The 15,067-nt window shown below is 45.5% G+C and overlaps 1 protein-coding gene across 1 annotated transcript in view; it reads right to left on the minus strand.

The window, feature by feature from the left end:
- Positions 1 to 6,143: 6,143 nt before the first annotated feature.
- FMR1 (FMRP translational regulator 1) overlaps positions 6,144 to 15,067 on the minus strand; it is a 58,868-nt gene continuing 49,944 nt past the window's right edge. The window contains exons 11-16 of the mRNA XM_040442482.1: positions 13,541 to 13,650; positions 12,317 to 12,403; positions 10,700 to 10,895; positions 10,105 to 10,281; positions 9,125 to 9,207; positions 6,144 to 7,139 (exon numbers count right to left, since the gene is read on the minus strand). Coding sequence (XP_040298416.1) covers positions 6,978 to 7,139; positions 9,125 to 9,207; positions 10,105 to 10,281; positions 10,700 to 10,895; positions 12,317 to 12,403; positions 13,541 to 13,650 — 815 coding nt within the window. The 3' untranslated portion in view covers positions 6,144 to 6,977. The remainder of the gene's footprint in view (positions 7,140 to 9,124; positions 9,208 to 10,104; positions 10,282 to 10,699; positions 10,896 to 12,316; positions 12,404 to 13,540; positions 13,651 to 15,067) is intronic.

Raw genomic sequence — 15,067 nt, forward strand, 5'->3', positions numbered from 1 at the left:
GCACCCTAGAACCAGAGAGGTGCAACAGCTACCGCGTTAGCAATGGTACCTATATTCCGCCCGGGAAGGGGAAAATAGGGCCGCACGGCACCACAAAGAACAAGACAGGTGCACACTACAATCAGGTAGGTGCAATGGCAACTGATGGAGGCCCTGTATTTCGCCTGAAAAAAAGGGAAACAGGGCCGCATAATACACCATAGAGCCAGACAGGTATAACGGCTGCAGCATCGGAGACGGTGCAGGAACTCTACCTATGAAGGGAGTAAGATGGCTGTTTGGTGCACACTATGATGAGGTAGGTGCAATGGCCACGGCAATTGGAGGAGGCCTCAATATCTCGTCCGGTAAGAGAGAGAAAATGCCACATGGTACACCATAAAGCCAGACAGGAGTAACGGCTACAGCATCCGGAGATGGTGCAGGTACTCTACCTATGAAGGGATCAAGGTGGCAACTTGGTGCCCACTATAACCAGACAGGGGCAATTCTATGGCAATTGAAAGTGGCCTCTATATCTCGCCCGTAGGGAGAAATGTTGCCGCATGGAACACAATAGAGCCCGCCAGGGGTATTGGCTACAACATCTGGAGATGGTGTAGGTACTCTACCTATGAAGGGAGCAAAGTGGCTTGGAACACACAGGTGCAATTGCTATGGCAATTGAAGGCGGCCTGCATATCTCGCCCGGAATGGAGAAATAGTGCCGCATGGAACACCATAGAGCCAGCCAGGAGTAATGGCTTCAGCATCTGGAGTAAGTGTAGGTACTCTACCTATGAAAGGAGCAAGGCGGCTGGAAACAGACAGATATAATTGCTTTTTACTCACCAACCTACAGGAGGCGTTTGCCTGAGCCATCAGCTTGCCTAGAACAGGGACCCCCTGTAATGAGGTAGAGAGGCGAACACCAGCACCAGGATGGGGACCCGGTGGAAACACTCTCAAATGTGTAGAGCAGAGCCCCTGGTATAGGGGAACCAGGAAGGCTTGTCAGGTACAGCCTATGGCAGTGGTGCAGGTACCCCCCTGTTAAGGAGAAGGTGTACGAACCAGAGACACCACATAGGTGACTCAGTATGCTAAACACGGGGACGGCTGCCTTACCTGTGCGGTTGAATACCTGTGCTGTCAGGGGAGCGCCATCCGAAAATCCACTAGAGGGGATACCAACCCTGGGTAGGAGAGGTTCCTCCGTGCACGTTAGTCTTGACCTCCCAGAGGGCTTCAGTATGGAGGAAGACCGCCTGATGCTCTGTTCTGAGGGAAATGGTGCAGAGCTGTCCCCAGAGGCAACGGATGGGGTGACAGGAAAGGATTCGTCACCAGCCTCAGGCCTGTCCTGGGGAGGACCAGAGGAGGGGTGGAACCCTGTTAAGACCACCCGAGGTTGTACTGTGAGCTACCCCTTGTCGGACCCGGTATCTGAGCGTGCCCCATCTGCAGGGAGGACCCTGGGAGGGCAGAGGTGGCCGCAATTTGGGTAGGTATCGGTCAGCGACTCAGCCAGGGATTGGGAGAGTCGGACAAGGTTCCCATGGCTTTGACAGGGAGGGAGCCCATTCAGGGGGGACCTACACAAAAGGATTGGTCAGGGGACACGATGGGGTCTGGGAAGAGGTACTGCACACAAGCAGGGACAGGCTGATTGCATGGCAGCCTTTGTAGACAGCGGACGCACGTGAAAACACGTGGCGATCCGAGGAGAGGCTGGGAGAGGAGACCCTCATAGAGCAGCCAGCAGAGGCTGTCTTATCTGGACCCGGATGCCATGTTCCCCAAAGAGGTGCTGCAGCAGCTATAGAGGTGGACAGGAGGGCTGGCAGAGAAATAAAGCAATTGAGGGGGGGGGGGGGGGCGTTTAGCCACCCCCTCCAACAGAAAACCCACGTTAGGCCAGGAAAGGGTGGAGGAGATAGCCCCTCCTAAAGGGCCGGGCGGGGTCAGAAAAGCCCGGGAAGCAAGGAGGAGGGGCCGGGAAGATCGCGGCCTAGCAGGTCCAAGAGCCGGGGCCTCGATTTATGAGGCGGCCGGGAATGGAGCAAGGGGGGTGGGGCGAATCGCGGCCGACCGAGGGCCCTCCGGACCCACAAAACTAGGTGAGGAGGGTGGGGGGGGAGAAGCGACGCCTGGGGATGGGCGGATCAGGGCAAACGGAGCACCTCGGAGCCAGGAACGGGCCATGGAAGATGAGGCCTAGTCCCGGCAGAAGCCGGGGACTAAAGTAGCGGGGAAGGCCGGGGCGGGGGGGGAGGAGACTGTGTGGCCAAGGAGGAGAAGAAAAACAACCAAGGGGGAAGAGAAAGGAGGGGAAACAAGAATATGACCCCCCCACCAAGAAAAAAAAAGGGGGGGTTGTCTTGGAGGAAGATGGAGGCTTCCCAGGACCCCCGGCTAAGGCTACTTTCACACTAGCGCTTGATCGGATCCGTTCTGAACGGATTCGATCATATTAATGCAGACGGAGGCTCCGTTCAGTACGGATCCGTCTGCATTAATAACTTAGAAAAATTTCTAAGTGCGAAAGTAGCCTGAGCGGATCCGTTCAGACTTTCAATGTAAAGTCAATGGGGGACGGATCCGCTTGAAGATTGAGCCATATGGTGTCATCTTCAAGCGGATCCGTTCCCATTGACTTACATTGTAAGTCTGGACGGATCCGCACGCCTCCGCACGGCCAGGCGGACACCCGAACGCTGCAAGCAGCGTTCAGCTGTCCGCCTGGCCGTGCGGAGGCGAGCGGAGCGGAGGCTGAACGCCGCCAGACTGATGCAGTCTGAGCGGATCCGCATCCATTCAGACTGCATCAGGGCTGGACGGAAGCGTTCTGCTCCGCTCGTGAGCCCCTTCAAACGGAGCTCACGAGCGGACAGCAGAACGCTAGTGTGAAAGTAGCCTCAGGTTGATCCCACCCCCCTGGCCACAGGAGGTCACCCCTTCGGCAGATTCAACACGGGAGCCGTGGGAATGCCGGCAAGCCACTGCGGATGCAGTCTGTGGGGACTGGGTGACCGGCGATGGTACCGAAGTATGCGCACGCAGGGGAGGGGGGGGGGGGGGCAACTAAATTGGAACACGATGGAGCCCCAGTCTGCAGCAGGTATAACGGTGGAGATCACCGGGACCTGCAGAAGAGAGAAAAAAAGAATAAAAAAAAAAAAACAGGACCTGCAAAAAAAAAGCAGGACAGGTCTGCCTCCTACGGACACTAGACTAAAACTAAATAGCCTTGTGCCTGTGGAGAGGGTATAGCCCACCTGGGAGGAGCCAACACTTTTTGTGTCTAGTGCCTCCTAGTGGTAGTTGGACGTATACCCATGGTGCTGTGTCCCCCAATGCCATGCACGAGAAATACTGTGTGTGAACATACCCTTATACTTATCACTTCGGTATCCCGTCCTAGGTTTGCCTCAAAATTCTGCATAAACGGCATGTGTTAATCCAGCCTAAGGCCTCATGCACAGGACCGTATGTATTTTGTGGCCAGCAAAGCGCAGATCCGCAAAATAATGTTACCGGCCGTGTACATTCTGCAATTTCCATGGGCCCCATTGTTAAAATGTTTATTCTTAGTCACTGATTGTGAGCCAAAACCAGGAATCGACCCCATACAGAGATCAGAACAACTGATGAAAATCACTGATCAAACACTGACAGTGTGAAAGCGACCTTAGGCTGGATTCAGAGAAGCTGTTTTCGATGCAAATTTATAAGGCAAACAGGAGGGGATACCGAGAGAGAAGTATGTGTATGTTCACACAGAGGATTCAGTGATTGTGAGCCAAAACCAGGTATGTGTCAAAAACAGAGAATAGGTGCCAATCTTTCCATTATACCTTATGTCTGTGTAGCCTTCACACCTGGTTTTAGCTCACAATCAATCACTAATCAAACACAGACTGTGTGAAACCGACCTAGCTGAATTCCAGATCCTCTGCATAGTGAGATTTGGACAGCATGCTGCTGCCTCCAGAGTCCGATTACTGAATACGGATTTTGACAACCCCCATTGATACCCCACTGATTCACTTGTGCTGTATCAGATTCTTAAGCTCTCCCTAGTGTCAGACAGAACTTAATTTTAGATCACCTTCACGTGACAGTATCCAGGTTCATATTTTGCGTCAGTATTTAAAAGCCAAATCCAAGAACGAAATAAACGTAGACAAAAAAGTCTAGTGGAAAGATCTGCTCCTACGCCTTGGATGCACGTTTGATTTTGGCTTAAAATACTGATGCAAATCACTTCCCAAAATGCGCAAGTGTGAATGTGGCCGACTCTATGACCGTGTTTGGAGCTCTAATAGAAAAGTAGAAATCTGACTATGATGTTACTAAACTGATCAGCACGGAATTTTGAACTTTAGTAGAAAAAAGTGCAAGCTGCATTTACAGGTCAAATCACCTCTACTGTATCGGGACGACTGATTGCTACAGAGGCTGCCAGTCTCCATACTGATTTATTGTTTCCAGGCAGCAGATCACCGTTTACACAGCATCTGCCCAGGAATTATGCTGTCTTGAGGTGCCCACCTCAGCGATGATTTCACCCCGTAACCGAACGCTTGTTCATTGGGCGATCGGCAGAACCTTTAAGGAACGACCATACAGTCAAGTTTCCTGTCAGTTTTAAAAGCCATAATCAGGAGTGGATCATAACAGGAGACAAAAGTATAAAGGACAGAAACAAGGTCTCCTCCTATTTTAATTTACTCCTGGTTTTGGCTTCCGAAACTGCATCAGTAACCCTGACCGCGAGGCCGTACACTTACACAGTGCAATCATCGGGAGGGGGCGTTCTTAAAGGGGTTCTGCAGTTTGTTTAAACTGATAATCTATCCTCTGGATAGATCATCAGCATCTGATCGGTGGGGGTCCAACACCCAGGACCCCTGCCGATCAGCTGTTTGAAAAGGCAGCGGCCCTCCAGGAGCGTCGCGGCCTTCTCACTGTTTACCGCAGGCCCAGTGATGTCACGACTAGTATCAACTGACCTGGGCGCGGCTAAGCTCTGTTCACTTGAATGGAGCTTAGCCACGCCCAGGCAGGTTGATACAGTGAGAAGGCCGCGGCGCTCCTGGAGCACCGCTGCCTTCTCAAACAGCTGATCGGCCGGGGTTCCCAGGTGTCGGACCCCAGCCGATCAGAGGATAGATCATCAATTTAAACAAACTGCAGAACCCCTTTAAGAATGCTACTTCACGATAATTGCCCCGACTTTTCAGTTCTGCTACATCTGTACATTGTGCCTTAGGCATATGTCAAGTGAAGGAATAAGACCACTGATAACTGGTAAGATAACAGAGCAGCTCACACAATAGTGGTTTTGCCTATGTAGAGGCTTCAGTTTTGAACAGTCAACCCCAATTCAGTTAGCAGAGGAAGATCAAACTTTATTGAAACTGCTTGCATACAAAATATATTGCACTATAACCAAACAAATGTCAACATAAAGTCCAATATATTGTAGCTATTATGTACAGAGAACGCTTCGTGGGCATAAACAAGGTTAGACTACCTTGGTTAATTATCTACAGTTTTGTTAAACCAAACCAGCGTAGAGATGATGTGTGCAATGTACCAATTCATTCATTATCCAAATACTATACATTCCCAAAAAATAAATAACTAAAATTAGTGTTTGGCAAAACGTTTAAGTCTTTCCTTTTTGTTTGTTTTTTTATGTTAATTTAAGTGCAGCAAATTTTCATGGTGTATTCAGTTGTATGCAAGTAGGTGGGAAGCCAAATAAAAACTGGTTCCCGGAAACAACATGAAAAAAAATAAAAAATAAATCAAGACTTGCTAAGTCTTGGCAGATAGGGAGAAGCTCTGATTCGGTACATGCTGCGAGTCCATAGGCAATAAAGGAATGGAGCTAATGAAATTAGAAGGACAAATGCTACATAGTACAGGTTGATTGTTACTTTACAGATAGAGCGAATCCATCCAATGCCAAGGGTGTAAGGTCTTCGGGTGCATACAAGCATCTACCAACCCTTCCTACACTGGGAGAGGTTGCAGGGGGGAGAAATCTTAAAAAAATGGTATTGAAAGTCCAGATACTAAACATTCGCACTCATCCATCAGGCACAAAGCCCCAATACTAGCATTAAATCACCGCTCACAATATTAAAAAATAATAATAAAATGGCCCCATCTATTCTGTCTATGAAGAAACATGGTCCCTGGCAGGATTATTATCTGCTAGTGTATCAGTGCAAAACCAAATTTCTACTGTTTGCAGCCGAGGTTTAGGTGTACGTGTGTATGGAAAGCATGCACTCGCCTTAAAAAGAGTTCTATTGGGTTTACATATTTGCTACATATATTTTACACATTTACGTTTTTCTCCCCTGATTCCTGCATTCAAACACTAGCCATACATGTCCAGATATAAAAAAGGCACAGATCATACGACTTTTTTTTTTTTTCTCACTTTTTTTTTTTTAACCAAATGAGAAATGACATTACGTTGCACAATTATTAGGGCCCACTAAGATATTGTCCAATGATTGGGCGTTGTAGGAATGATGTAAGACATACTGCATGAGTGGAGACATGAGCCCGGCTGAATAGATGCTGTTGTCTACCGTTCTAATCAGCTGCCTGAAAATAGTGCAACTGAACACAATTATACCAACACACAGCTTAGTAGGTTTTCATTTATTTTCTCTTTTAAACAAAAAATATTTTTTTTTTCTTTTTTTTCTCCTTTTTTTTTTTTTTAAGTCAAGTGCAATATGTACTTGAAAGCCTCAGAAGGTTTGATATTTAATGCAAATAGGTTTCCAATGTCTGACCTTTGAAAACGTTTATAGCCAATACTAACAAAATAAGGCTAACAGGAACGCTCTGTTTCATGCCCCGTGTCTTCTTGCCTATTTGTCTTTGGCCTAACAGGCTTCTATAACGTGAAATAGGATGAATCTTAGATTTTGCTTAGAGTGTGAAGGGTTGACAGGAGACATGTAAAGTTACGGTACGCCATTAACCATCATCTGCTGCCCATCCACCGCCTCGGATTTTTCTTTCTTCTGAATGCGGTCTTTGCCAGTGCGAAGTCGATTGCCCTCAATGGGTGTGTTCTGCAAGCTTTTAGTATGTACACTTCTCTCATTATTGCAGTCAATTCGGATCTACAATACAAAGTTGAATAATTACGCGTTTATCGCATTCAAGATAAATGGCATAGGTCTTTCTTAAACTTCATGCTACATCAAAGGGGTTTTCTGTAAGTTTTAGAAAACCAGTGTTCGATTTCTGCAAAATGCTGAATGGTAAAAAATTTTGTGCTTTAGGGTACATATGCTTTTTGGTTGCTCTATATTACACTTTTTGTGAGGCAAGATAACAAGAAATATCTGTTTTGGCACCGTTTTTATTTTTTGTTATTTACAACATTTATCTGACAGGTTATATTTTTATAGACCAGGTTGTCACGGATGCGGCGATACCTAATATGTATACATTTTTTTATTTATGTAAGTTTTACACAATGATTTCTTTTTTGAAGCAAAAAAAAATCATGTTTTAGTGTTTCATAGTCTGAGAGCCATAATTTTTTCCGTTTTTGGGCGATTACCATGGGTCGGGTATGATTTTTGCGGATGAGATGACGGTTTTATTGGCACTATTTTGGGGTGCGTGTGACTTTTTGATTGCTTGCTATTACACTTTTTGTGATGTAAGGGGACAAAAAATGGTTTATTTAGCAGTTTTTATTTTTTACGATGTTCATCTGAGGGGTTAGGTCATGTGATATTTTTATAGAGCCGGTTGATACGAACGCGGCGATACCTAATATGTATACTTTTTTTTTTATTTATGTAAGTTTTACACAACAGCTTTTTTAAAACAAAAAAAAAAAAAGATGTTTTAGTGTCTCCATATTCTGAGCCATAGTTTTTTTTATTTTTTGGGCGATTGTCTCAGGTAAGGGCTCATTATTTGCGGGATGAGGTGACGGTTAGATTGGTACTATTTTGGTGGGCAAACGCCTTTTTGATCGCTTGCGGTTGTACTTTTTGTGATGTAAGGTGACAAAAAAAATGGTTTATTTAGCACAGTTTTTATTTTTTATGGTGTTCATCTGAGGGGTTAGGTCATGTGATATGTTTATAGAGCCAGTCGATACGGACGCGGCGATACCTAATATGTATACTCCCCCCCCCCCCTATTTTTTTCCAATTTTTTTTAACTTTATTTAGGGAAAATTATGTTTTTGTTTATTTTTACTTGAAACTTTACATTTTTTTTGGGGAAAACTTTATTTTTTCCAATTTTTTTTTTCACTTTATTTTTTGTCCTACTTTGGGACTTGAACTTTTGGGGGTCTAATCCTTTACAATGCATTCCAATACGTGTGTATTACTCATACAGCTTCTAGCCTGCGCGATGCCTTCCTTAGACATCGCGCTGCCTTACATGCCATCGGGTCCCCCCCACAGACGCATGGGGACCCGATGGCACCGCCCGCCGCAGGTAAAAGCCGCAAACCTCAGGTCTGAATTGACCTACGGTTTGCGGCAATCGCCGATACGGGGTGGTCACATGACCCCCCCCCGGCTTTGTTACAGGATGCCCGCTGAATGATTTCAGCGGGCATCCTGTTCCTATTAACCCCCGCCGCAATCTACTTTTAAACTTAGGACGTACCGGTACGTCCTGAGTCCTTAAGGACTCGGCAAACATGGCGTACCGGTACATCCTAAGTCCCTAAGGGGTTAAAGGAGCATTTCCATTATAGATATTTTGTGGCGCATGCACAGGAAATGTCATAGACGTCTGACAGGTGTGGTTCCCTCCGCCCTCCCATCCAGCATATTGAGGAAGCTGCTGGCCACTGTACCCAGAGAAATAATGAGAGGTGGCGGCGGATGTGTGGTAGCTGAGCAGGTGTAAGTGGCTGGTTCCAAGTGAATGGAGAGAGCTGCACACATTCATTTCTCACTAGTGGCCGCCTCACCAGGCAGGCAGGATTGTGGACGGGGAACTCCTATTCTAAAGATGGGTGTGGGTCCCCATCTATCAGAAATTTATGGCATATCCTGCGGAGATGGGAATACCCCATACAATATTTTACTCAATTTAATGGCCATATAATAAATACTCATTGACAAACCTGGAGAGAACCATCTGCTGTCCTTGTTTTAGGTTCTCGAGAATTGCGCTGTCGGTTGTCTGTTCGAGACTGGTCATCATTTGCTAAAATAAGCAGAACAAAAATTTATATCATTTCTGAAACAAATACTGTATGCTGCAACAATGTCCCAAAAGGTAGATACATAAATTAAATCTCCAGTTTTTATGAACTTAATGGACGCAGAGCTCAGTGATTTAGCTGACGCTTTTAAGCATCAGTCTAGACTTCTCCAAACACAAGCCTGGGTAGTAAAAAAAAAACTACTGTCCTCCATAGAGCAATGGCACATGTACAATAAGTCACAAAGAGAGTTATTAATCTTTTATTCCAGTCAATCGGTGGGAGCCCGAGTTTCCAGACCACCACCAAGCTTATCCTCGGACACCTCACAAAACCATTTCCCACTCCTAAAATGGAAAAGCCTTTGCCATTTAGTGGAGGCTACTTTCACACCTGCGTTTAGGTGAGGATCCGTCTGGTATCTGCACAGACGGATCCGCACCTATAATGCAAACGATTGTATACGTTCAGAACGGATCTGTTTGCATTATGAAGAACAAAGTCAAAACGGATCCGTCATGACTTATATTGAAAGTCAATGGGGGACGGATCAGTTTTCAATTGCACCATATTGTGTCAGTGAAAACGGATCCGCTCCCATTGACTAACATTGTAAGTCAGGACGGATCCGTTTGGCTCCGCATCGCCAGCCGGACACCAAAATGCTGCAAGCAGCGTTTTGGTGTCAGCATCCAGAGTGGAATGGAGGCAGAACGGAGCCAAACTGATGTATTCTGAGCGGATCCTTTTCCATTGAAAATGCATTGGGGCTGAACTGATCCGTTTTGAACCGTTTGTGAGATCCCTGAAACGGATCTCACAAATGGAATTCAAAACGCCAGTGTGAAAGTAGCCTGAGGTGAAAGTTTTCTTTAAAAAATAAAATAAAAATAAATTACCTTTGAACCCCCCACGTCCTCTAAGTCCTTGACCTCGTGCTCCGCCACGCCTTCTTCCATCAACCCTCCGAATGTAATTATCACGCTCTTCCTCAGCAGGGGCCAAGGACCAATCACTGAGCTCATCCCGGTGGTCAGACTCAGTCTCTGAAGCATTTGATGCCTCAGAATTTGTACCTGCAACAAAATATTGGACATGTCGTTATTTCATGTCAACGTGGAAGAAATAATGTCGAGCCTTTGAACATTTTGTGTGGATTCTGCATACTAAAGATGAACTGCCCCCCAATGTCCCATTACAACAACTCAACGGCAGCCCCACAGAGCTGAATACAGCGGCAGTGTGCATGCGGCTCCATTCATATGTTCTAGTGATCAACAGGGGCCCCAGAAGTTGGACCCCAGATGATCAGGCACTTATCACCTATCTTGTGAATAAGGGATAAGCAGTTCTAGTGGGACAACCACTTTAATCTTCCCTAACCTCCAGCAAACCACGGATATCTGTACCACTATGAACCCCCATCTCACCTCCTCGTCCAAATTTGAAGCAGCGATGGAAGAAAATTGCAACATGTTGTGCTTCATAACTTACCCGATGCATAACCAGTTCCCCTCCTGCTGCGCCCCCTGTTGTTATATGGTCGACTTCCTCGTCCTATGCCACTGCAGTCTTCACTTAAATAGCCCTTCTCTTTTTCAGGACGATTTGGTGGAGGTCTCGAGCTGGCTCCGATTTGTCGGAGCTGTTCATCAATCTGCAGCCGCTCCAGGCGCAGTTGGTCCACTTCCTGTAGACATATGACATAAGCACGTCAGTCTTCCATACAGGATTCTGCTAATACGTGTAGAACAACATCCATGCATGCATTTCTGCTTACTATGACACCTTTTAAGGGGGATTCTACTTTTCACGAATAAAGCACATTCATTTTACAAAACCTGCTGCAACTTTCAAATATACTGTGTGTGTCAATTGGCCAAAAACTTTCCTTCATTTCACGCTACTTTAACATCTGCGTTTTTGCTGGATCCGGCAAGGGATCAGCAAAAACGCATCCGGTAAATAATACAACCATCTCCATCTGTTCAGAACGGATCCGGTTTTATTATTTCTAAAATGAGAAAGATGGATCCGACACTAAAACCATTGTAAATCAATGGGCCCCGGATCAGTTTTTTTTTCATGTCCGAAAAAACGGAACGGTCTTGATCAGTATCCTATGGCGCACACAAAAACGCTGATTGCAGCAGTTTTGTATCCAGATTGGGAAAGCAACAAACCGGAATGGAATGCATTCTGGTGCACTCCGTTTCGGTTTGTTCAGTTTTGTCCCCATTGACAATGAATGAGGGCAAAACTGAAGTGTGTTTCTCAAAATATTCACTACTCAACTCAAGTTGTATTATAAACCTATAATGACCAGGCAAAGAGCTTTATATTATGACTTTCTAGGCAGTCTATAGCAATAAGGCAGGGATGAGACCCCCAACGGGCTTTAAAGGAGCTCTCGGGAATAAAGACTTTTTATCTAAGTCTTGCCTGCAGCCTGCCGCTCCGGTCTGCCACACTGCCTCTCGCATTGTCCATATTCTGGTCCCTGAACCATTTGCATCCAGTGGTGCATGGGAATGGTCATATACTCCGCTGCAGCCAATAACATGGCCACAAGCCACACATCACCGCTGAAAGCAGCAATTGGCTGCAGCAAAGCATGCGACTATGCTCATGTTGTAAACAGTCCGGGGGACCAGAATGAGCAGCGCGGAGGACCAGGGCGGCAGGCAGCAGGTAAGTATTTATCTTCTTTTTACGAAGGCAGGCTGTGGGCATTACAAAAAAAGTTGACTGCTTTGGACAGTGCCTTTTTGTCACAATAGTGCCCTTGGCTTCCCACTGAGACCTCCGGAGATAGTCTGTAATCTGCTGGGGACCTAGTGATCTGCAGCGCCAGTACACTGATGGCACACATGGCACTGTTATGTGTCTTGACTACGTAATGCAGGGATGTGCCAGGTCACACACATTACAATCCCTTGACTTCAGTAAGAACTCCGCACTCTGTAGTAGCACTTCATTCTGAATTCTGCACTGGGATCCCACTACCTTTTTAACTAAGACGTCCCTAATAAGGATAGGTCATCAAAATACTAGAACCGCACAGCCCTTTAATGTGCAATCCAATGTTAACTCTGAAGAGTGAAACGTTACCTTTAAATAGTTAAGGTGGTAGTCCAGCAGAACGGTTGCATTGGTGATACTGTCCTTTGTGCCCACAAACACAAAAGGAACCATTCCCTAAAAGTAAATGATCACAATTTTAATATTTGCATGCTGCAGATCGATCACAGGTTGCATCAAGTCGTCGAGGCCTCGTTTATGTGAAGGTTTTGCAATTTACTAAAGATAAAGCCCTGACTAATAAATCATGCTCACTAAATAATCAAGTACAGAGACAACGCTGCCCCGAACGCAAACAATATTGTTGCCGATGTGACTTAAGCATTGGTCACATGATTACGGAAGATTTTGGGATCCGCACTAAGTTTTAAGGGTTTGAAAAATCAGTATCTGATTAGTGGGGGTCCAACATCCAGGACCCCCGCTGATCAGCTGATTGAGAAGGCAGCGGCGCTTCTTTGCTTTTCCTAAGTTCATCGATCACGTGGCCTAGGAGCAGCTCAGCCCCATTCAAGTGATTGGGGCCGAGCACAATACAGAGCACAGCGAATGTACGACGCTGTGCTTGCTGAGCCGCGAGAAGGCAGCAGCGCTTACAGGAGCGCCAGTTGATCGGCAGGGGTCCTAGGTGGACCCCCACTAATAAGATACTGATAACCTATCCAGAGGATAAAAAAAAAAAAAAAAAAAAAAAAAAAAAAAATCTTGAAAAACCCTTTTAAAAAAGTGTATAATAGAAAACATACAATTTCCTATTCTATAAATAACGGAAATAAAATACACAAGTCGGACAATCCTCTTGTATATGAATTTAGCAACCATTTGCACATAATTTCACAGCTAAGGTAAGGGCATTGCATGAAATAAAAAGATGGAGGGATGCAGAGACTCACTATTCTTTGAATAGACTAAATTCAACACAAGGGATCAGCAACCTCTGGAACTCCAGCTGTGGTGGAACTACGACTCCCAGCATGCACATTTTCTTGGCTGTTCTCGGAACTCCCATAGAACTGAATGGAGCATGATGGGAGTTGGGGATGCCGGAAGCTGCTGATCCCTGTTATACATCTTTAACTTGGAGACACAAGAAAACAGAATCTGCTCAAACCGATTGTATATACAGAACACTTGGCAATCTGTGGGTTACACAAGTCAGTAGCATTTTGTCTTCCCAAATAATCAGAACAGACACCAAATAAACCAGTAATGAAGAAAACTGAAAGCCAAAAGGTCAAAGAAGAAGAAATGTACCTCCTCTTGGGAAATGTTTTTATCATTTTCAGCTTCAATCCTCACTCTGACAACCCCTGATTTATCCACAATTTCCTGAATGAGTTTTCCATTCTTCCCAATGACTTTTCCTGGTAAAAAAAAAAAATGCAAGACATGTACAACAGCAAAATCTGAGCGTAAAAGAAGACAAAAAGCAAAAGAAAACATTAGATGCATTGGTCGAATTGACCAGAAACAATATCCGCTCCACTGCATTTTTCATAAAATATATCCCGTAGATTTACTAAGATAAATTCTTAGCGTTAACAAAAACCATAAGCTCCGTTCACACATGTGGATGCTTGTAGAAACAGCATGCATTCAACATTTGGTAGTGCTAAGGAATTGGACAGCTGCAGTCCACAAAAGCACAGATGTAATTCAAGGGTTTTTCTAGGTTCATAATACTAATGGCCTAACAGCAGCATATAGGTGGGGGTCCAACTTTTGGACGTTCAGTTGTGTGAAGGGGCCACAACTCTGGTGTGAGAGCTACAGGACAAAGCTGCAGTACGTCACACTGCCCTGCTACTAGTAGAGCTCAGAGCAAGGCAGCCTGTCAATCAAAAAAAGAAAGAGGCTACTCTGCATGTAGTGTGAGCACAATTTTGATAAGAATTACAATTTTTGGGGCAACTTTTTTTTAAAAGAAAAGTCTAATGACACCTTGAATGCATTTTATATAATTCAATTTTACTCATTTTGGGCTAAAATCTCTTTTTCAGTTGGTCTTTATTAAACATTTTAATGGTTTTTCCTCCAAAGCCTTCACTACCTCTACAGACTATTGTTCAGTCTCACATTAAGGCTACATGCACACGACCGTATGTGTTTTGCGGGCTGAAAAAAAACAAAAAAAACGGATGACATCCATATGCCATCAGTTTTTTTTTTCGGATCCATTGTTACAATGCCTAAGGCTACTTTCGCACCTGCGAATCCATTTTGACATTGAAAGTCAAATGGGAGGCGGATCCGTTTTCAATTGCACCATATTGTGTCAATGAAAACGGATCCGTCCCCATTGACTTACATTGTGTGCCAGGACGGATCAGTTTGGCTCAGTTTCATCAGACGGACACAAGACGTTGCAGGCAGCGTTTTGGTGTCCGCCTCCAGGCCGGAATGGAGACGGAACGGAGGCAACCTGATGAATTCTGAGCGGATCCTTTTCCATTCAGAATGCATTAGGGCAAAACTGATCAGTTTTGGACCGGTTGTGAGAGCCCTAAACGGATCTCACAAACGGAAAGCCAAAACGCCAGTGTGAAAGTAGCCTTAGGCCCCTTTCACACGAGCGAGTTTTCCGCGCGGGTGCAATGCGTGACGTGAACGCATAGCACCCGCACTAAATCCTGACCCATTCATTTCAATGGGGCTGTGTACATGAGCGTTGTTTTTCACGCATCAGTTCTGCATTGTGTGAAAATCGAAGCATGTTCTATATTCTGCGTTTTTCACGCAGCCCTGGCTCCATAGAAGTGAATGGAGGTGCGTGAAAAACGC

Source organism: Bufo bufo, chromosome 8 (assembly GCF_905171765.1).
Source record: "Bufo bufo chromosome 8, aBufBuf1.1, whole genome shotgun sequence".
NCBI classification, from domain to species: domain Eukaryota; kingdom Metazoa; phylum Chordata; class Amphibia; order Anura; family Bufonidae; genus Bufo; species Bufo bufo.